General features: G+C 50.5%; 1 protein-coding gene across 6 annotated transcripts; it reads right to left on the reverse strand.

Moving 5' to 3' along the window:
* Positions 1–1,587: 1,587 nt before the first annotated feature.
* On the reverse strand, positions 1,588–22,378 carry CPSF7 (cleavage and polyadenylation specific factor 7). 6 transcript variants are annotated; one of them, XM_054026598.1, is made up of 10 exons: positions 22,328–22,378; positions 21,824–21,937; positions 12,232–12,450; positions 11,130–11,233; positions 10,482–10,627; positions 8,164–8,569; positions 7,445–7,563; positions 7,199–7,367; positions 6,833–7,006; positions 1,588–3,755 (listed from the first exon to the last, which is right to left on the reverse strand). In XM_054026598.1, the coding sequence occupies exons 2-9, from the start codon at positions 21,875–21,877 to the stop codon at positions 6,838–6,840; spliced, it is 1,386 nt and encodes a 461-aa protein (XP_053882573.1). In that variant the 5' UTR covers positions 21,878–21,937; positions 22,328–22,378; the 3' UTR covers positions 1,588–3,755; positions 6,833–6,837. The 6 variants fall into 6 exon arrangements, with proteins under 6 accessions (XP_053882573.1, XP_053882575.1, XP_053882571.1 ...); XM_054026600.1 differs by having other exon boundaries at positions 1,588–3,699; positions 22,277–22,334; XM_054026596.1 differs by having other exon boundaries at positions 22,277–22,334.
* Between the last annotated feature and the right edge of the window lie 5 nt (positions 22,379–22,383).

Genomic DNA, 22,383 nt, shown 5'->3' on the forward strand with positions numbered 1-22,383 from the left:
GGTCTCTTGCACCCATTGTAACAGCAGGGTTCCAGCCCGAGCCAAAGGCTCTGAGCAACAGCCAGAAGAGGGAGGATTTTGACTAGGACCAGGTGTGGCAGAGATGTAGGAAATCTGTATGCGGTTTCGAATGGCGCAGGCCGCGCCTATGAACGCCACAGCAGTCACAGCCCCGGGAGGGAAGAGGGGGACCTCTGCTCCCATTGGCTGCAATTCCATCTACAGAAAGTTCCACACATTATAAAAAGCCGTCGCCAAAAAAGTAATCTCCCAACCAAAAAAACCCCCCAGTAAGGTTGTAAAGGAACCATGCAGCTGCCCTCTGGCAATGAAATCATTAAGCACTTGAAAACCAGGAAATATGGAGATAGGTTTAAAAAGCACAATTTTAGAACACTGTAGTTCAAAGAAACAGAAACACTGCCAACCCCCATGCTGGCAGTATGAGACAAAACCGCCACATTACCCTACACATGATCATCCAATATCCTGTCCTCATCCACCAAAAAGAGCTCTGCCCCAGTCACCCTCCCAAAGAGACCCAAGTGCCCCCCCCCCCCAACAATCCAGATCCAAGCCAAGGCCAACTTTCCCTACATTCATCATGGACATACAGGCCACCTTCCCTTGATACAGGGGGCTAGACCATCAACAGAAGTCTGTATTATTGTAATGCGAACACTCAACAGAGAAAACAGTTGACAGTGGGTAGGTGGCCAGGGGAGGGTAACGGAAGGCAAGGGGGGCCATTTGCATTGACATGTACACCTCAGTGATTATTTCCAGACTCCGGCATTTAGGGTTTCATTCTAAACCTCTGACTTTCCTACTTCTGATTATTTTAACCTTAACTCAGGCCTACCCAGAATGGCGCGGTTTCCACCCGCTCAAAAGCACCATGACGTTCAGATCCTCTTGGATAGCAAGGACTGACATACAGCCTGAACCGGTCTGCTGGAGAGCACTCATAACTTTGCCTCTGTCTCTTTTGAAGAGTGGATCTCAAAGCATCCCACAGGCACTGATCTGACCTCCTGGGGTGGGGGGCAGCATTCCCTATACTTCACAGGGCATGGGACTGGCCTGCTGAGGTCAATGGGGCTGCCTAAGGGTAGTGCTGGAAGGTGGTGTTTTTAAAGCGCTACAGCCCTGAATGCTGTCTTGGCTGAGAGGCAGAGATCCACAACTCCCAAACACTGCTGCTAGTGAACGGTGTGCCCTTAAAGGGTCAGAAACCCATGAAATCTCCCCTACCTGGGGAGGAGGTAGCCAGAGTGAAGCCATGGCCAAGCAGTTGCTTTCAGTCCCAGCCACTGCTGCAGAGCAGGGGGCTGGGCTGGAGGTGTAGTTTAGAAGCATAGACTTGGCTGAGGGAGGGCATAGCTGGCATAGCGTCCTAGGCAGCCTCCTATATGTCTGACCATTAAATGCTGGTGCTGGTTTTGAGGACTCAGTGTCTCAGAAAATCAGACCACAAGCAAGGCCAAGAACCCAAGAGTCCAGAATCCCAAACCCTAGATCCCCATTCACAGCACCAATACCACCATGGCCCCAGAGAGAGAATATTATTCAATGCAGGTTCCGTAAAACAGCTCACACCCCCTTTATTATTTAAAATATTTTGTTACAAAAGGAAAAAAAAGAAAACATACAATGCAGTATAAAAGATTGACAACGTCATCAAGTTTATTACACAATTTCCAACCTATCAGAAAGAGACAAAAATCAAATCACCGAGAACTGGGGGAGGGGAATTGGGGCGTTGCTTTTTATTTTATTTTTATCATCCCCCCTCCCACCACTATTCTGAAATAAACTAAAAATTTGTGTTATTACGTAAAAAAACAGAACACTCTCCTGTCAAAGGGTTTTCTGGTATTTTACACTTCTTTTTTAATGTCACCTCACTTTAAGTTTCCGTTTTTTTTTTTTTTTCATTTTCTTTTTAAAAAGACATCCAGAGCTGGCCTTTGCTCACCGATCACAGTTCTTACGGAGGTGTCACTTCACTTCGCCAGCCTCCAGGCAGGCTGTGCACTCTCGTCCCCTGCCACCCTCTCTGATGTGTTCAACTGGAGACCCCTGCTGGGGGGATGGTGCCCAGGTTTTGCCCAGCTGTGTCCACAACTTGCCAGGAGGGCCACACTGAATGGCATGAAATGCAGCAGGTGGTTGCTGTCCTCAGTCTTACATAAAGGTGCAGGCTCTGGAGACTACAGGTCCCAGCATACAATGTGTTATAGCTTGAGTTAAGTGACTGGAGAACTGCATGCTGGGATGTGCAGTCTCCACAAGCTGCCGCTCAGATGGGCACAGTCATGCGACACGTGCAGGCTGCTCTCTGGCCACCTGTACCCTAGAGCATCTTTTGCTCGAGGGAACATGGCTCCTTCCACACCATCTATCCTACCAGCCTTCAAGAATCACCAGCTGAAGGCTGTGGTGGAAATAGTGGTTATGTTTCCCCCTGGCCCTTCAGGCATCGCACTGTTGGGCACAATCAGCCCCATGTGCTGGAACAGGCACCAAGACTCCTTAGCTAGATGTAGACCAACTCTCAGCCACCCCAAACTCTTTGCTCACCGTCACGCACCATAGAGCAATAGCAAGCAGCGGTGCTGTCTAAAGAAACCTCCCACCCAGCGCTCGACTGGGAGCTCCCATTCCTAGAGTGTTTATGAAGAGGCAGGAGTCCCCACCAGAGTTCTCAATCCCTGGAATCAATGCACCTCCCACCACACAAAAATGCTAAGCAGCTCGCCAGGTTATCAGTTGTTGGGCTCATCCAGCCAGCCCCCAGCCCACCCCATCTCCATCCACCGATATCACAACACTCAAGTCTCTCCCCATGCCGCTTCCTCTAAAACAAGGAAGGCAGCCTCTCTGGGAGGAGGCTGGCTCTGAAGAAACAGGTGGCTGGGGCTTGCGGTAGGGAAAAACGTGAACTGGAACGGTTATTGCATGAGATCAGCATGGAGAGCCAGAGGCATTGAGTCCAGCTGAGAGGGGCCACCTCTGTTCCGGACAAGCCCCCTAGAGGAGCCAGGGCAGAATGCAGAGAACTCAGAAGCGCCTACAGGAACGGCAACTGGGAGCAGAAAAAGGTGATGGGAAGCAGCAGCCAGCCTGCTCTCCATGAGGCGGGGGAAGAGGAAATGCTGTTATCTAAGATGAGTATAATGGGCCAGACAAGCCAGGCCTGGAACTGGTTGGGAGAAGGGATCGCATTCCTCAAGAGAGCACCCCCACACAGGATGAGAAGACAGTGCATCATGGGAGGACATGGATACTGGCCCCAGTAAGCCAAGCAGGCCAGGCACCAGACACCACGCAGGGATATCTGTGCCTCCACCTCCAACCCTCCCCAGCACACACGAGGGTGATGGATTCCCTTCCAGCTGTCTCCGGAAGGGCCACGGAGAGGAAGGAGCTCACAAGCTTCCATGGAAAAGCACCATTTTTCTTTGGGTCCAAGTATCCGTGGACTGGAGCACTCCCTGCTCACAGTGGCCCCGACGCTATCCCTCCCTAACTCCACGTCTTCCAGCATTTCCCCAGAAAGCAGCAGCAGCGAGTGTGGGTCCCGAGGCCACTGTGTGCCAGCTGGAGTCCCGCAGGCGACGTGGCTTTCCCTGGGTGCCTGGAAGGAGCTGGGGGCAGTGGGGAGGAGAGGGGTGGAGCGGCCTCCGTCCTTCAGTCCTGATCGAGGTGAGGAGATACAAGTCCATTAAAAACACTTACTGCCAACCAAACTCCTGGAAGGGACAGAACAAGACAACAGGTCACAGTCTCCCTGCTGCGCTGACCAGGCACTGAGTCGCCGCTGATGCCAACTGCTCAGCAAGGATCTGCCTGGGGCCCAGTCAGCCTCCCCCACTGGAGGCAAAGGCTCCCCCCACGGACCTGCCTTTTAACATTTGTCTTCCTGCAAGTTTGGTGCTGACAGGATCAAGGTGCAGGATCCACAGCCTTGGAGAGGGAAGTCCTCCACCCCCAGGGCAGGCTCCACCAGGTGAGGTGCCTTGTCCCTGCCCCGGTGGCCACCTCTAGGGGTGAGGCAGACACTCCTTCTCCACGGCCCCATTCTGGCCTCGGCTGAACAGCTGGGAACGCCAAGGAGGACAATGCATGTCTAACAGAACGTGGGCTCTCCAGAGAGGACACTTGTGCACTAGGAACTGGACTGAGATCAGCCAAACCTGCCCAGGTCAAATCGCCGGAAGGTCTTGGCCAACCCAGGCTGGATTGGAACTGGTGACCTAGAGGGGAATTATTTCACCTGGAATATTTAATGACACCTAAAGTACATTCTCAGCTGATCCGGAATAAATCCTGCGAGCCACACAGGTTCTGCTGAGAGGGAACTTGCCCCAGGCAGTTCTCTACACCAAAGGACGTGCTAACAGGACCGGGTTACACTGGGCATTCCTAGAGCGTCTTTCAGCCAAGGATCTGAGCACTTCACAAGGGTAATGGGTAAGCCAGAAGTACATGGCAGGTAGGCAAATACTACTGCCATGGGTAGCAGGGGGGGGGGGAGGGAAGAGAGAGAAGGGGAGAGGAGGAGAGAAGGGGGGACTGAGGCACAGAAAAGGGAAGTAACTTGCCAAAGTTCACTGTCAAATCAGTGGCAAAGAGAGCTGGGCTTCATTCCTAACTCCCCCTTTCTTTGATTTAACCACCAGGCCCCCATCATGCCTCGACAAAAGCTCACATTGGAAACATTTTGTGGTGGGGGGGATGAATGTTTAAAAGCATAAGGCAATCGTGGGTTTGAAACCCAGGGCTCCCCAAGAGACCAATGGTTTGATCTGGGTAAGAAACTCACAGTAGCTGGCCCAGTCGCAGTGGGGGGCCTCTCGGTCTTACCCTGGTACAAATCAGTAGTGTGTCGGGTGTGGCAGTGCTCAGAGGTGAAGGCACTCCAGCAGTAGGCAGATCATTTAAGTGGCATCAGCCCATTGCTAAATAAAATCCACAAAGCAGAACAAAAAACACAGAGCACTCCCCCTGCAACAGACTAAAGACACCGCCATCCTCTGTCTCAGGCAGCCCAACTGGTGCACTGAGTCCTGCAGGGAGAACTTTCCCACACAGCAGGAATGGGACCAAAACACTGTGGCCTCTCGGGAGGATACTGGAGGCTGGTTTGTAGTTAACACCGCCCACCTCAGTACAGCTAGAGGTAGGGGAGGCAGCAGAAATTCTGGCATTAGCCCAGGATGGGGAGAGCTCCCATGGGATGTTATGTTTGCAGGGTTGATGCGATGTAATTTCTGAGTCAGCTTGTTCCTTAGTGGCAGCCTCTCTCAGAGGGGAGCAGGAGCAGCGTATGGGTCGCATTGCTGGGCTTTAGTCAAGACCTTCAAAGGCAAATCTAGTGGGTAACGTTTTTTAATTCTTTAGGACCAAGTGCTGTACAAAAGCCCCAACACAAAGCAGGAGAGGCTGTACATGTGGGTGACACGGGGGAAACTGTGCAGTCCCCCCCATTCCCTCCACCCACCAAGTAATTCTGAAATGTAGGAGTGACAAACCTGTTGCCGATTGAAAGGTGCACATGGCCTGAAGCTGGCAGCCCTGACCCATCAGCCCTAATTTAAAAGGTCGCATGGCCCTCTCCAGTAGAGCTATAATAGAACCAGAGACCTATAGGGTTAGAAGGGACCGCAAGGGTCTAGTTCTAATCTAACCCCCTGCCAAGATGCAGGATTTGTTGTGTCTAAGCCATCCAAGACGGGTGGCTATCAGCCTCTTTTTGAAAGCCTCCAGTGAAGGAGCTTCCACAGCCTCCCTAGACACGTCTGTTCCACTGTCCTACTGTTCTTAGAATTAAGAAGCAGATTTAATCTAAATCTGCAGTGCCGTAGCTTGAAGCCATTGCCTCTTGTCCTGCCCTCTGTAGCAAGAGAGAACAACTTTTCTTCATCTTTTTTATGGCAGCCTTTCAAGTATTTGAAGACCACTATCATGTCCCCCAACTATTGGGCGTGGGGACATGCTATTGACACTTGCATCCTAAAAATCCAACAAGCTTTCGTACTCTGCCCAGCTACCACCATGTGGGCAAAGCCACTTCTCCCCAGCCAAGCCACCCACCAACAGCAGAGCTCACTGCCCCTTGGCTCTGAAGATGGTTAACAGGAAGTGAGAACACTGCAGGGTGCTGTAATCAGCCAGTGAGGGACTCTGGCAGGCTAACCACAGAAGGGAATTCCATAGCTGGAGGATACCTGACCAAGGAAAGCCCCGTCCTCACACTGTCCGCACTGAACCTAGAAAGGAGGACGGAGCGCAAAGGGCAAGGAGCTCGCTCTCTGCTGTTCGGTGTGGGCAGTGTAGGTTCACAGCCTGCTACAGATCAATCAAGTGAAGACACAGGAAGGAGAGGAACGGGGCTGGAATTGACTCTGCTGATGCATGTGAACGAGTAGCAGCACCAAGCTGGCTGCAGTTTCAATGGAAAACCACCAATGAGGGACTTCAGTGATGGTTATTCAGCAGCCATCAGAGGAGATTAAGGGACATTCCCTTCTCTTCTCCTCTGGGGCTTTCCCTCTTGGAACACCCGCTGCGGGCAATGAAAGATCATTTGTTGCTTGAGATCCGGAGGGTGGCCACTGACTATGTAGTTATAACACTAACTGGAGGGGCTGCCATGTTAGCTATGGAGAGTCAACTGCTAAAAGCCAGGGGAAATAGACTGCTTAACGTCCAGTCTGCACCCCCAGGAGGTTGCCACGTCCCTCTAAGGGAAGGGGTGCTCCATCAGCAGCAGGTAGATGGCCTCGCCGCACAAGGGAGATAGGAGCAGGGCCTCAGGCCAGCTCACCTTTCTCAGTGGTGCCGGTCCCTTTCTCTGTCTCTGTCCCGATGTCTCTCATGCTCCCGGTTCCTTTCTTGGAAATAGTCCTCGTGCCGATCCTCATTATGAAGTGGGTCCCGGTGCCTCCTGCTGCTCTCGCGGGACCGACTGGGCGACCTCTCCCGAGACCGGTGTCTTTTTCTGAAAGACAAGACTAGGTGCTGAGTATCTCCCAAGCCGTGCTCCATTCCAGATCTTCAGACAAAGAGGGGCTGCTGCCTCCAACTCAGGTCTCCCCAAAGGATAGTGAGCTGTGCCTGCCCCCCAAATCTCCAAAGGCCGAAGATGAGAGCAAGGAGTTCTCCCCTCTTACTCTGGTTGGCAAGGATTTACCTGGAGGAGCTGCTGCTGGCACCCATGCTGTAGGACTTGGCTTCGATCCCATGAAGACAATCCTTGAGGGAGGAGATGAGGACGCGGCACCGCTCGTCGTTGGCTACGCGGGACTGTTTGATAACGGCGATGGCCGTGAGCAGGGTCTCTATGGCATCACTGTAATCCCCTGCAGGAGATGAGAAGGGTGAGGAAAAGGACCAGGCAGGGGACGGAGGATGACGGGTGTCAGGGGGCCACTGTTACCTGCGCTGGCTCCGGACACCGCTTTGGAAATGGCACTGCTGGAAATCGCTCGGTTCCTGTTCATGATCTCCTCGAACTCGGCTTCGCTCACTGGAGGAGGCAGTGGGCCCAGCTCTCGACTGCACAGAACAGAGCACGCGCCTGTCAGCCGGGCATGGGGAGAAAGCTCCCACCCCTGGGGACTGACCCGACAGGTGCTGAAGGTCAATGCCCACCTGGCAGAGCTCCCCAGGGGCACCAACCAGGGGGCATCCCAGGCTCACTACCCACCTGGCAGAGAGCTCCCCAGGGCACCACCGGGGGCATCCCAGGCTCACTGCCCACCTGGCAGAGCTCCCCAAGGGCACCAACCAGGGGTCATCCCAGGCTCACTGCCCACCTGGCAGAGGTTCCCCGGGACACCCACCTGGCACCCCATAGCAACACCTTTTGCCCTCTTGGGGCCCAGTAGGCCCAGATCTGGCTGACACACGGTTACGATGGTGCTGATGTCTCCTGCTCCCACGATCTCAGCTCGTTCTTTCTAAATCCAGCAGAGGCTGCAGCTCATAGACTTTAAGGTCAGATGCACCAGCCAGCACCCAGGAAAGAATTCTCTGTAGTAACTCAGATCCCACCCCATCTAACATCCCATCACAGATCATTGGGCATATTTACCTGCTAATAATCAAAGATCAATTAATTGCCAAAATTAGGCTATCCCATCATACTGCTCTCACCTGCTGTGGTTATAGGCTGCAGAGGTCTTGTAGGTGTCCGGCGGGGGGGCCAATGCTGCATTTGGCGGGGGGAAGAAGGCAGGGTTGAGGTGCAGGGCGGGAGGGACTGCCCCTGGAGGTGGCACGGCCAGGTGTGGGGGCAGTCGAGGAGGAGGGGGCATTAGATGCTGGTAGTGGATTCCTGGGGGGGGAGGTGGCACTCCAAAGCTGGAGGAGAGAGGTGGTGGGGGAGGCATCGGGGGAGGGGGCAGGGCCATGAGGGGCATGGCGGCAGGGGGGCGGTTAAAGAAAGACAGCACGGAAGGGGGCTTCTCCACACGAGGGGGCGGCACAGCATTCTCCGTCGGCGTGGCTCGGCCATCCATTGAATCCCAGGAGTCCCGGGAGTGAGCCCTCGGTGGCACCCCTGTTAGCCAACAGAGAAGGGGAATGGCTTGTGAGCATGGGGGTGACTTCACCCATAGGAAAGCCACCTGAAGAGAGCAAGCTGGTGCGGCAGCCCCCACAAGCCTGGGGAGGGAGGAAGGAGGCGGGGGATGGAATGACCCAGTGACAGAGGGAGGGATATATCGTCCCCTCGACCCTGCACCAGCCCCCATCACCTCTCCGTCTCGAGATCGGGGCACCCGTCTCCCATGGCCACACGCCTGATTTCAGCGGAGCCTGAGGTGCCAAGAGAAAGATCCAGCCAGCCAAACGTAGCCTCCACTTCCACGGGCCTCAGCCAGGGTGTGATTGCTCTCCACCAAGATATCAGGAAAGCGTCAAAGGCAGTGCCCCGGTGGCGAACACAGGGGATGGAAGTTGCAAAGCAAACTGATTACCTGGGCAAAAGCCAAAAGCCCTGACAAATGGCAAGAGGCCTCAGCGGAGAGGCCACCGGACACTGCGTGAGTCAGAGCTTGCCTGTTTGTTGGTTAATACAGCTGGTTTGGGCCTGCACAGAGGCAGAGACTGAAATCCTGCCAATAAGAGACCCTGACCCAGAGAGCCTGCAATCCCCTACGGGAGTGGATCTGGAAAGGACTGATGGGATTATAAGGTGAACAAACTTAGAGGGACACAGCTTGGATCCAAAACTCCCATGGCTACCAAGTATTGGAGAGCAAGTAACCAGATGCTGACCATGAGAGAGTCTGAGGGGGTTAGATCTGCAGCAAACATGCAGATGTTGCTCATCTGCAGCCATGGGAACAAGCCAAAGGAGATTACTACAAGGAAACTTTCCCTTCTCTAGCCCCTTTCAGCCCAGAATCAAAGGGCTGGAGACTCACTGAGGCCTTGCCTGCCCTGGTGAGTGGTCCTGTAACAGCCACTGGTGCAAACCCCATAGTGTCCATGCTAAACTGCTATGAGCTGGCCCGGTTTCATCCAGGTAGAAGCTCCATTAATGCCAGGTGTTGGTAAGCTCCATCAGGGTGAGCACAGCTACACCAATGGCTATAGCCAGGGCAATTCCCCAGTGCAGACAAAGCCACAGCCTCACAACAGCCCTGTGAGGTAAGGGACAGAACAGAGGAACCTCTCACCTGCCACTGAAATGCAGCCACCTCCACAGCAGACGGTGGCAGCGGTCTGACAGTGCAGAGAACTTATTTTTGACAATTCAGGATGGGCAATGGAAAATTTGGTGTTCCACTGCAGTTGCCTAGGGTGCGTGAAGGCTGCAGGACAGTCACCCAGTTGTAATTTGTCCAGGGCACTGGAGGCAGTAATTCTCCTCTTACGAAACATGCCATGGGATCGACAATGACCACAGGTGGCCAGTTTTGTCATGTGTGTCCCTGGAAAGATGGCACCTCCAGCTGCACAGCGCCCCCTAGCTGGGGCGGGGCTGGGATGCTGGGCTGGGCCATCAGACTGAGGAAAAAGGCCATTGTACAAGGCCCATGGTGAGGCCCCAGCTGGAGTACTGCGTCCAGTGTTGGGCACCTTACCTCCGCAGGGATGTACAAATTCTGGAGAAGGTCCAGAGAAGAGCTACTAATAGATATGGAGGGTCTTAGCTATGATGATAGGCTGAAGAGCTTAAGCCCATTCAGTTTGGAGAGGAGGAGGAGGAGGAGGAGGAGGCTACGAGGGATCTTCGCAGTCTATGAGCACCTAAAATGGGATCATAAAGACTCGGGTCAGGATCTGGTCAGACTCGGCAGCAATAGGAAAAACACGCAGAGACTCCTGGGAATTCAGCCCCCACCCCAGGATTTTGGTTGGATCAGGCTGCTGAAGCTCTGCTCAGGATCTCTAGGGCCCAATGGGAGTCTCCCCTTCCTCATGCACCCTGTGCCCCGCCCTGGCAGCGGGCCTGTCCCACTTACGTTTCCGAGCCTGTGCCTCAAACTGCGACAGGTTCTGCCGGGTGGCCAGTCTCACCTCCACCTTATCCCCATTGAGGATCTTGCCGGGCAGCAGCTCCAGGAGCTTGTGGACTGAGTTCTCGGAGGCAACTACCACCTCTGCATACCTGGGGGGAGCCAGAGACAAGCAGATGATGGCAGGCCAGTACCCCATCACATCGAGGGACCAAGCCCACCCTCCTCCCCGACCACAATCTGTGGGGACAACCCAACGAGCAACCAGGGGGCTTCAATCTACACCTCTCCCCATGGCCCAGGCAACATTGAGAGCAGCAATCCTCACCTCTCACTATGGACATCTGTGTGCAGCTGAACCCAGCCCACCACTGCAGGGTAACCGGCATTCCTACGTGCCTCACATCAGCTCCCCACCACCTCTTCATTACCTCATCCTCTGTGCTTTGGAACACTAGCTCCATTCACACAAGCATCTTTCAAGCCTCCAGACAGCTCCACAAGAAGGCCTGCTGACACCTTGCCCACTGGGAACAGGCCGGACAATCATGGTGACAAACCCATAGGAGAAAAGGTCCAGGGTCTCCCACAACAGTGTTCACTCTTTGGACTGGCCCAGTGCCAGAAGGCCTTGGGTCCCTCCAGAGCTCTCACCCTTTGGATTGGCCATTGGCTCGGTTCTCCGCGAATTTCAGCTCCACCACATCGTAGACCCCCACTGAGCGAATAATCTGGATCAGCTGCTGGTCAGTTGTCCACTGATTGAGAACAGGTGGAAGAGGACAGCGTTAGCAGCTAAGGCCCTATGGCAGGATCTCTGGGCCACACACCCTTGTTCCAGGACTAGCATTATCGATCATTCACCACCACCAAGGCCCACCCTGCTCAATCTCCCCCTAGGATCTTTAGCGTAGGCTCCAGTTTCTGATGCCACAAATGCTTTCAACGGGAAGATGATACAGCCCAGCCTAGTAACCCTCTGTCTGGGAGACACCAATCCCCAGGGAGACAGTTGTAAATGACAGTCATAAGATCTGGGAAAAGGCACCCTGGAGAGCTGTGGTGATTGAAGGGCTCTGTCTACAGAGTTTGAGCAGTAGGGTAAAATTCCCCCACGTGCCACTCCACCAACAGATCTGGAGCAAGAAGGATCACAGGGGTTGTGGGGCCAGAGCTCAGTTTCCAGGCCCATTCAGTCCTTGGCTTCTCTCGGGGACTACCAACAAAGGGGACAATTAGTCCCAACTGTGTCAGTGGCTTGTGTGGTGGGGACATCTGTCCTTCAGAGAGCCACCACCTCATGTCATATAAGCCAGCCCACAGCCACAAGAGCACATAAGCTGGCCCAGAGCCATCACCCTCCCACTGCACTAGCTCTGAAGTGTTAAAGGCTCCATATCCCAGGCCCATGCAGACCGCACCATGGATCACCATTGGCCACAGGTGGTCCAGGTCTCTGTTTTACCACACCTCACTAACTGTTTGATAGCACAGCCCTTGCAAGCCCAGGATGGGGCACTGGTTCAGTATTGACACAAAGGGAAGAGAGCCCCCTATACCACACCCCTTTCTACAGGGCACGGGTTTCCTTAGAGGATCCCCATCCACGTACAGACCAAGCTTGATTTCACTTCACTTGACAGCAACAATTGCAGCCCAGACTGCAAGCACTGAAGACTCCGCATCTGTCCCCAGTAAGTGGAGGACAGTCATACTAGGCCATGTGCTTCCAGCAGGCATCAGTGACCTGACTCACCCAGGAGAAGCTGCCCACATACACGGCAGCCCGTTTGTTACGCAGGCCGCTGTAGGTGTACAAGATGGCAGGCGATTTGCTGTTTGGCTTGGCGGACTGCTCCTGGCGGATCTCGGTCGGTGCCTCCGAGCTGCTGGTGCGGCTTTCGGGTGGCTGCGAGCTTGCTGCTAGCACGTCGTCGTACAGATCCATCTGGTCAGCATTACTGAATTCGGAGTCCTAGGACACACGAGAGATCAGTGAGCATTTCTGTGACAAGCCCATGGGGTCAGTTTACCAGCTGGGCAACAATCAATCACTAGCCAGTCACGTCAAGGGAGAGGCTCCAGCAGGCCAGAGGTTTGCCCTGCCCAGTGCTTTTGATCTGCTGGCAAACAGCCCGTGCACCCAAGAGATTAAACACCAAACACAAAACAATCCTGAGGAGGAATCATTCTCTCCTGTCCAGAATGAGTTTCTCTAGAACTCCCACTCTCAGAAGCCAAAGGGAAGGAATGCTACTGGGCTGAGAAGTACCATGTAACAGGGACACTCCTGGTTCTTCAGCCTCTCTGTGTCTTCCACATCCTAAATCTGAATTATTACCTTGGGTATAACATTTTTCCTGCCTGATTCAGACTGTAAGTGGCTTGGGCAAGGAATCGTTTCTCTACGTGCCTGCAAAACTCCTGCCATAAATTTCAGACAACGAAGGAGTTCAATGACAGAGAGGATTTTTCTCATTGCCACTAACTCTCCCTGAGAACCTCAAATCCAGATTGGTTCTCACTAGCCCCACCTCCTCTGCCGTGGAACAGAGACCATGATTCTCCCAACGCAGGAGGCACAGTGGAACGTGGCTCACTCTCCTGTAGCTGTGTGGGCTCTGCAGCTTCATGGGAGTAACGTGTGTCAGTGTGCAGATGTGACTCATTCGGCTTAGGACAACGGCTTAGGACAGGAAGTGAAGAACAGTGCATCCAAATGAAACTATGGGGAGAACTTCCAAACGCAGAATGGAATCTGGCTAGGGCTCGTCTTCTGATCACGAGTGGCCAGGACCTCTGTTTTACATCTAATCCCAGAGGCACAGCACCCCCAGACATACTTTTGGGGCACTGATTCAGCACTCAGAGGAAAGAGCACTGCCTTCTGCAGCATCTGGGCTTTCCTCTGCGATCTCCTGGCCAGGCTTAATTTAGGAGACCTGAACCCGAGGTGGCATGAGGCTTTTGAGGAAGCATTTTCCTTCTACCGTTCTTATTAGACCATAAAGCATTAGAGCCCTTAGCTTATCATTTTATCCCAGTTACTGTTACAACAAATGCTATGGTCCTTTCAAAACTCTTATAAAGCTGTTTGCTTTATTGACACCCTGCAGCAGCAAGTGCCACAAGTTAATTATGCATTAGCAGCCATTTCATATGCTTGAAGTTAATTATCTTAATTCATCAAGTGCACACTTGTTCTTGTACTGAGACAATATAAGGAGGAGTGTAAATCCGGGATAGGCCAGAGGCATGAGATCAGGAGGACAATTCCTTCAAGAAAGAGAGCCATTTTAAAGCTATTACACACATCTAAGGGCCTGCTCCTGCTCCCAATGAAATCAAGGATAAAACGGCCAATGAGTTCAGTTGGGCGGGATCTGACTTGATGCATCATTTCCACGCTACAGTTCCTGGAAGTCCAGAAAAGTACATGCCTTAGTCCAGGGGATGAAATAGTTCACCCCTAGTGCCTGGACCAGTCCATCTCTCCAGGGAGGGGTGACCATCCTCCTGCCTTGGAACACTAACCCCACATTCCTATAAAAGTCTCCACAGGGGGACCTTTCTGAATACTTGGTCTAAAACTGCCCTCTTTCAATCTCCTTCCATTCGTCCTAGCTAGACCTTCTACCACCGAGTAAGTCATCTTCAGATCCATGGCTCCTTGCAAACGGTTCTGCCTCCCCATAGTCATCACTTAGCCAAGACACAAATATTTTTTTACAAGTCACAAGTCAATCTCCCCAGGTCCCGGGCATTTCTCCTGCCCTTTTCTGAACCCCTCCTCCCCCAATATATTGCCACCTTTTCGATAACAAAGTGCCCAGAACTGAATTTTGTAGCTGGCATCCCACCACTGAAGGTGTACAGAGATTGCCTCCCTACTTTGTAATGTGCTGTGTCTGTAAATGCAGTGCTGCAACCACTGCTGGAATACTGTGTCCAGTTCTGGTGCCCACAGTTCAAGAAGGATGTTGATAAATTGGAGATGCTTCAGAGAAGAGCCACAAGAATGATTAAAGGATTAGAAAACATGCCTTACAGTGACAGACACAAGGAGCTCAATCTGTTTAGCTTAGCAAAGAGAAGGCTAAGGGATGACTTGATCAGAGTCTAAGTATCTACATCAGGAATGACGACTGGCAAGTAATCGAGATTCAGCCCTAGAAAGGGCTTTGACTGCAATCCACAGCTTGGTTCATGAGTACTCCCACTATTAACCAGGTAATCTTGGGTCACGCAATGAGAATGCTGATACATTGCTGCCGCAAACTGGCTTGGCAAGCTCCACATTTGATAAGACGAGTATTGACATGAGGAACAAATATTTAATAATGGGCTCTTCAGTCTAGCAGAGAAAGGCAGAACATGATCCACTGGCTGGAAGCTGAATCTAGATAAACTCAGACTAGAAATAAGCCCTAGATTTTTAATAGAGTAATTAACCATTGGAACAATTTACCAAGGGTAGTGGTGGATTCTCCATCACTGAAGATTTTAAAATCAAGATTGGATGTTTTCCTGAAAGATCAGCTCTAGGAATTATTTTGGAGAAGTTCTCTGGCCTGTGTTGAACCTCTGGTCAGACTAGATCATCACAATGGTCCTTTCTGGCCTTCGAATCTCTGAATCAATATCCAGAATCCCACATTTGCTACAATTCCTCAGTTGTGGAATCCACCACAGAACGCGCTTTCTCCCCCATGACACAGAAATCCCCTTCCTTTGCATTTATCGGTGTCCAGCTGCCCTTTTACACTGCCTGTGTCTCCCCATCCTAGTCAAACGCCTGCCCTCCAACCAGTCAATCATTAGCATATTTTGTAAAGCGCGGACTCAAGTTCCTTTTTTTTATGGCTACTGTTGTGATAACAGGAGGAGGATTGCAGCTAGCATCCCAAAGCAGAGCCTATCTTCTAAAACCAGCCACTTCCTTTCTTTATCTTTCAGTCACATAGGGGGAGGTATTCATAGGTACAAATGGTGTTAGGTGCCTAACATTGGCAGTCAATGGGAATTAGATGCCCCCTTTGAAAACCTCCCCAATGAGTTTCTGCCTACAAATGTGTTGCTCTTTTCTATTAACCCCCGCCACCCAGTTAATTTAATTTAACAAGGTGCTACTGTGTGCCATACAAACCCCAGTTAATGGAATGCTAAGGTGGCCTGGTTGTGCTTTCAACATCTGCCAGGAGACCAGAGCCAGGCCAAACTTGGTATTTCTAAGGTAAAAAGCAATGAGAAAACCCTGACCTTTATAAAGGCACACCAAAGAGCAGGGGCTCAATGAAAGAAAACACCTCTGCAGATCAAACATCCTAAGGTCATCTCTGTGCCACTGCTAATGCCCCTCACAACCTGGGAGTTTAAAAGACTATACTGAAAATGTACCAGACACACATGGACTTTGGGGAACAATAAGAGTGAAGTCGATTTCCTGGGGAATCCCTAGGGAGAAGTTAATGCAAATTCCCCACCTCCAGTTATGAAGCTCCACCCTGAACAGATTTCAGAGTTGTAGCTGTGCTAGTCTGTATCAGCAAAAACAACGAGGAGTCCTTGTGGCACCTTAGAGACTAACAAATTTATTTGGGCATAAGCGTTCGCGGACTAAAACCCACTTCATCAGCTGCACGGCGTGGAAAATACAGTAGCAGGTATATATACACAGTACATGAAAAGATGGGAATTCTAAGGTGCCACAAGGACTCCTCGTTGTTTTTACCCTGAACAGAGGGTCAATGTCTGCTGATTACCCATTACAGCAGGCCAAGATCAAAGGGCCGAGCTGTATAAAGAAACAGCTAATCTGCCCAGATGGGAGTTCTGGATCTAAGACAGATGAACTTGTAACCAGGGGGAAAACCCAGTTCTGGGTTTTGAAGGACTAAAAACTATCAGAGCCCTGGGCGGGAGTTGGGGGTCTGATAAGCTTCTGAGCAGTCATGTAAGGTTTTCTTATTGTTTTAATAGGTTTTTTCTGTAGTACTTTTTAAGAATAAATGTAGGAGCTGCATGGTAACTTATAACTGCTGGCAATACACTGGCCATAGCTCTTTGGAGAGACAGCAGAGCACAGGTGCTGTTCTTAGGCAGTCTGGCTTCCTGGGGATATCCCAGTGCAAGGCTGGCTGCTCTGCAATTAAACTGGGTGCCCCACAAAGGGGAAATACAGATGCAGTTGCCCTGACCCTGTGCCATGTGTCTCTAAGGTTGAAGCAAAGAGCAGTAAGATACACTGCATTCCGTACAAAAGGAAGTACCAAGATTGCAAGGTTAGACAATGTGAAGTTGGGAAATGCCCGTTAAGGTTCTACAGAAACGCTATGACAGGCCGTTGAACTCTCCTTCATTCCCATAACTGCCTCCCTGTCCTGTTCATCCCTAACACCATACTTCAGCCAGCAATAGCCATCTGTTTCCAGCAGATATTTTAAGAGAGGGAAATAGAAGAAACTGGACTGTGCTGCATTGTACAAAGACCTTTCAAGATATACAGGGGCTAAGTCAAGGGCTACACAGCCACACTATGCTTGAGATTTTCAAAGCAGGCCAGAGGCTAACATATTAATCAATCATGTTTATTATCGTAGTGCCAGGGCCAAACAAGAGGGGGGGCCCCATTGTGCTAGGGGCTATACACACTATACTAAATAGTCTCTTCCTTGAACAGTATACTGTTTAAATAAACCAGACAGACACAGTGTGAGGGAAAGGGAGTCGAACACATAAGCAGAGTGAACTATGTGATCGCAGCAAATGTCATGTTAATACAGCAATTTTGGGGGGTGAGCAGCTGGGTTTATTTCGGAGGTGATCAGCTAAATGGAAAGAACGGGGAAAGAGGTGAGGGGGGCAGGCAAAGAGGGATGGGGTAGGCGTGGACTGAGTGAAGCTGACATGAACAGTCAATGAGGGAAGGGAGGGTTGGAGCAAACAGAATCTGCACAGAGCAGAGAAAGTCCAGTCAAAATGTAGGAAGTTGTCTGAATGTCCAGAGGTCCCTGCTTTGGCTGCTTCTGCTCCTACCAGCCAGAGCTACATCTTCCATTAAAGTCAACCTGTGTGGCTGAATCCCATATGCTGCTTTGACAATCTCAGCCTACACTCTTTAATGTGAAGGTAAGGGAGTTGTGCATGCACATATGTGCAGTCTGGCACTTCATGAGCTTGGGAAGAGAGGGTGGCAGGGACACACAGCATGCAACTTGCAAAGGGTCACAGCTACATGAAACCAACTCCAATTTTCACAAGCCCTTCTCAAAAGCAAGGGCTATTTCCAAGCCAAATTTCCATTTTCTGCTCCCAGCTATTTCAGTTGCAGAAGTGATTAAAAAGGTTACATGAATTTTAACAGGGAAAATATTTTTTTACTCATTCTCAAAAATTGCTCAGATGTTTCGGTTTAAACTCCTTCTCCACCCACCAAAAAAGTCACCTTTGCACACAGACCAAGCCTGAAAGGTGAGTTTCAGAAAGTTACAAGTGCATAAAAATAGGGGGTTGGAATGGAAACCATTCTGCAGCCTTAAATATGCCATTTGCTGCTGCTCCAGGTATAGATTATCAAAGATCTTCCCAAGGTTTGTTCACTTTTCCATCTTGTCTCACCCCAATATTGTCTTTGCCATGAAGAGAACTGGCTTTTCAGGGCCTTTCCCCACATTGCCATGTGCTGGCTGTAAAAGACTGCCTCATTCACTAGGACAAAGAGAGCACTTTACAGCCCATCCCCACCTGGGATGTATGGCAACAATGTTCTGCAGCTAAGATCTCCCTGCTGCAACTCAAATCCGCAAACATGTCTTTATTAATTATTTGAACCTTCCCAGAACTGAGTCCTTGACTAGTTGTATATTGATTAAGTGGTGCATTTTTAGATTAAATTACAATCTTGTGTTCTGGAATTATTTTGTGAACAAACTGCTGCAGTAGAATTTTTACTTTGCCACAGGATGTAACACTTATCACAGGAATCAGGAGTAGGGGTGTCTTGTCACAGAATTGAGATCCAACATGCAGCAGGATACAAAAGCCCCAACTCACTAGCCACTATTAGGGCTTGTCTACACTTACATTTTATAGTGCTCTAACTTGCTGGCTCAGGGGGGTGAAAAATCACTCTGAGTGCAGCACGTTTAAGCGCTTTAAAGCGCTAGTTTGGACAGCGCCCCCAGAGCTCGGAGCTATTCCCCTCATGAAAATGGATTACCAGGAGCTATAGCTCAGTGGTTTGAGCACTGGCCTGTCAAACCCAGGGTTGTGAGTTCAATCCTTGAGGGGGCCATTTAGGGATCCGGGGCAAAAATCTGACAGGGACAGTACTTGGTCCTGCTGTGAAGGCAGGGGACTGGACCCGATGACCTTTCAAGGTCCCTTCCAGTCCTACACTTCTAGCTCTCCCACTGTTCACGCGGAACCACACTCACACTTCAAAGCGCTCCCGAACCACTCTGAAGTTTCTAGTGTAGACATAGCCTTAGAGAGACAAGGTGAATGAGGTAATGTCTTTTATTGGATCAACTTCTGGTGGCGAACACTTGTCTCTTTCACCAACAGAAGTTAGTCCAATAAAAGACATTATCTCACCCACCTTGTCTCTCAATATCTGTGGACCAACGCTACAACACTGCAAACTACTCACAATCACGCCATAGCCTCTTTGTCTTAGCACTGTTGCTTTCTAGGTTTCTTCCTCCCATTGAAAATGAAATTCCATGGCCTTGGTTATGCAGGTTAGACTAGATGGATCACAATGTTCACTTCTAGACTTAAAAACTACATCTATTCATGTGTGTTGGAGAGGTTTTATCACTGAATATTTTCATTATGCTGTTTACTTCCAGAGAACTTCTGAAGATGTTGAGTAAAACCATGTCCAATACAGATTTTTTTCTGCATCCAGTAAACATCTTCCTCCCAACTCAATACATTGCCTTTTATTACCATTCTTGTTTTCTGCTTTTCCAGCCACTTCTGAAGCCACGAGAAAATACTCACAGCCAACCCAACCTGAATAATTACTGTGGCACAATAAGTGCTTTAAAGTCAAAATTACAGAAAGCCATCAAATGAGAGGGGCTTGATTGTTTTTCTTCATAATTCCATGATGCTTACGCTGCTCATACCTCTGCTATCCTCCAAGATGTTTTAGACTTTTATTTTAATTAGGAACTGATAGACCTTCCAAACAATAATTGCCAGGGTCACACTTTCTCCCTTTTCTGAAGATCGGTAGCACATTTATTTTTCTCCAATCTCCTCCCCCAGGACTTTTCAAAATAATGGCCAATGACTCAAGAAATCTGTTAGTCATTTTCTATTACCTAGAATGCCTGTAATCCTGATACACTAATCTGCATATGTTCATATTTTCCAAGTTCTCTCATACCTACTCTCTTTATCATACTGCCCAACTGTCCAAAGTTACTTTCTGGATTTTGCTTGTTAAAGGTTAACTGCAAGGAAACTAAATTAAGCATATTTCTGTGCTGAACTGTTTCAGTGGCCACATCCCAGAACATAATTCTGACCTATCATTATAGCATGGGATCTAGTGAGACTTGGATAACCATGCTGTACTCTAGGATGCTTTCAATCAATCAGCAAGTCCTAAGAGGATTCCAAACAAGGGGAAATGTTTATTTTAAAGTTAAAACTGCTTTCTGTGGGGGATGAAGCCTGGCTATTGGGGATCATACAGCACAGAAATGCCATAATTTTTATGCAGTTCTTTTAAAAGGTAAGATTTCAGAAAGGCATTCAAGACCTCGCCCATTTAGAACCATCCTCAATTTCATCCTCATTTAATGCATCTACTTCCAATCAAGCACTACTATTTCTCCCAGGATAGCTGTAAAAGCCTCTCACATTTCCCTTATGGTTAACATTATTTTTTTGCCACTGTTAACTTTTCCCTCAAGGCTTAACTTCTGGTATAGGTTCATTTGGTAACCTCCCACCTTTTCAGAACAGGGGTTTATTGCCTTAAAATTTCTGTTCAACCCCTCATGAGGCCACACTGGCAGTCTCTTGGTTCTTTGCATTTTGCTCCTGGAAAGTAATCAAGATTGATTGCAGTTTCCTAAGAATCTCTAACCTTCTTCCATGATCTCAGACTTAGCACTTCCATCTCCGAGCTGAACTTTTTTCCATTATACCCACGTGTCCAGATTTCTTAACTCTCCAAAATTTGCTCCTCTGAAATCTAATACATTTGGACCACTGCATTCACGTTCCTTACTACACTGAATTCAAGTAGTTCCCAAGCTTCCTTATTACTCACACATTCTCAATAATTTTCTCCTTGTAAATCTGGGATAGATTTTCAGTTCCTGGTATCATCAGGGTGATTTCTTTGTAATTTAGGCACCTCTCTGATTATACCCAGTTATTCAAGCAGATAAAATTCCTTAAGAGCTCAGCATCCTGAAGTCCCGAGTACCCTAAATCAGGTTGTGTTCATGTGCCTACAGTCCCAGAGAGATCTCTAGTAGTTGCCCCATCTAGCTCTCTTCTGGTTTCGTTTCCTGTCTCTTACCCTCATGTTTTGCAGAAGAGGATGGCTAGGTTCCCAATCTGTTGTATCCACCACTGCCCTCTTCTCCAACAACACAGATCTTCCTGGCTTAAGGGATGCTTCAGTCCAACAGGTACTGCCCACTTCTTTCTCCCTATTGCCCACAGATTGTAACCAGACAAACACTAGCTCCAGCTAAAAAAACCGTCCCAGCAGATTCCAGTCATCACCCAGATAATGCCTTAACAACACTGCCATTCTTTGCAGACTTCTCAAGATCTGTAAAAAGAAGAACAGGAGTACTTGTGGCACCTTAGAGACTAACAAATTTATTAGAGCATAAGCTTTCGTGGACTACAGCCCACTTCTTCGGATGCATATGCCGCGGCTGGAAATATGCATCCGCATCCGAAGAAGTGGGCTGTAGTCCACGAAAGCTTATGCTCTAATAAATTTGTTAGTCTCTAAGGTGCCACAAGTACTCCTGTTCTTCTTTTTGCGGATACAGACTAACACGGCTGTTACTCTGAAACTTGTCAAGATCTGTGGGGATTTTCAGAGCCACCCTTCAGCACCATAATGCTCCTTTGCTGGCACACAAGCCCCATCACGTGCCTTTACCAGACGAGTAGGAATCAGACTCACCTATGGTCCCTTGCAGCCTACTTCACAGCCTCCGAGTCTCATGAGTTTGATATCCTCCGCAAGGGGGGCCCAAACCTTCTCCAAACAGCCCCCCAAACTCCATGAGGCTTCCCAGCAACTCTCTGCAAATCGCCCCCCCTTGCCGTGGATGGGGGTGGGGCTTTCACTCGCCGCTCACCTGGTTGAACTCTTCGTCGGCGTAGATATCGATCAGATCCACCCCCTCGGACATATTTCCAGCCGCGGCGGGAGCCAGAGCCCGGGGGCACAGGAAGGAAGCAGATGCGGTGCACTGCGGGGAGAGGCGGCTCAGTAACACGGGCCGGCCATGTGCGCCCGGCCTGAATCTACCCTCCCCCCGGACCTACCCGCCTTGGCTCCCCTCCATCTACTCCTCCCGGCTCCCTCCCCGTTTATATCTATCCGCCCCCGATCGGCCCGCCAGCTTCACCCAACCCCCCGGGAGAACAGGGGCCCCGTCCGGCGCTGCCTTGGCGAGGCGGGCGCAGGGACACGACTCCCCCGTCTCAGGGCCCTGCCGCCAGCCGACCGGCCCGCCCTCCCCGCGGGTCCAATCCCCGAGCCAACCCCGCTGCATCGAGTCACCGGGGGGCCCCCGCCGGCCCGTTACCGCGCCGGGGCCCAGCGTCCCAAGCAGGCCCGAAGCGCGCGAACCGCTCACCGCCACAAGCCAGCGCCGTCACGCCACGCCCCTTCCGATGCAGGCCACGCCCCTTC

Source organism: Malaclemys terrapin, chromosome 4 (genome assembly GCF_027887155.1).
Source record: "Malaclemys terrapin pileata isolate rMalTer1 chromosome 4, rMalTer1.hap1, whole genome shotgun sequence".
Classification (NCBI taxonomy): Eukaryota; Metazoa; Chordata; order Testudines; family Emydidae; genus Malaclemys; species Malaclemys terrapin.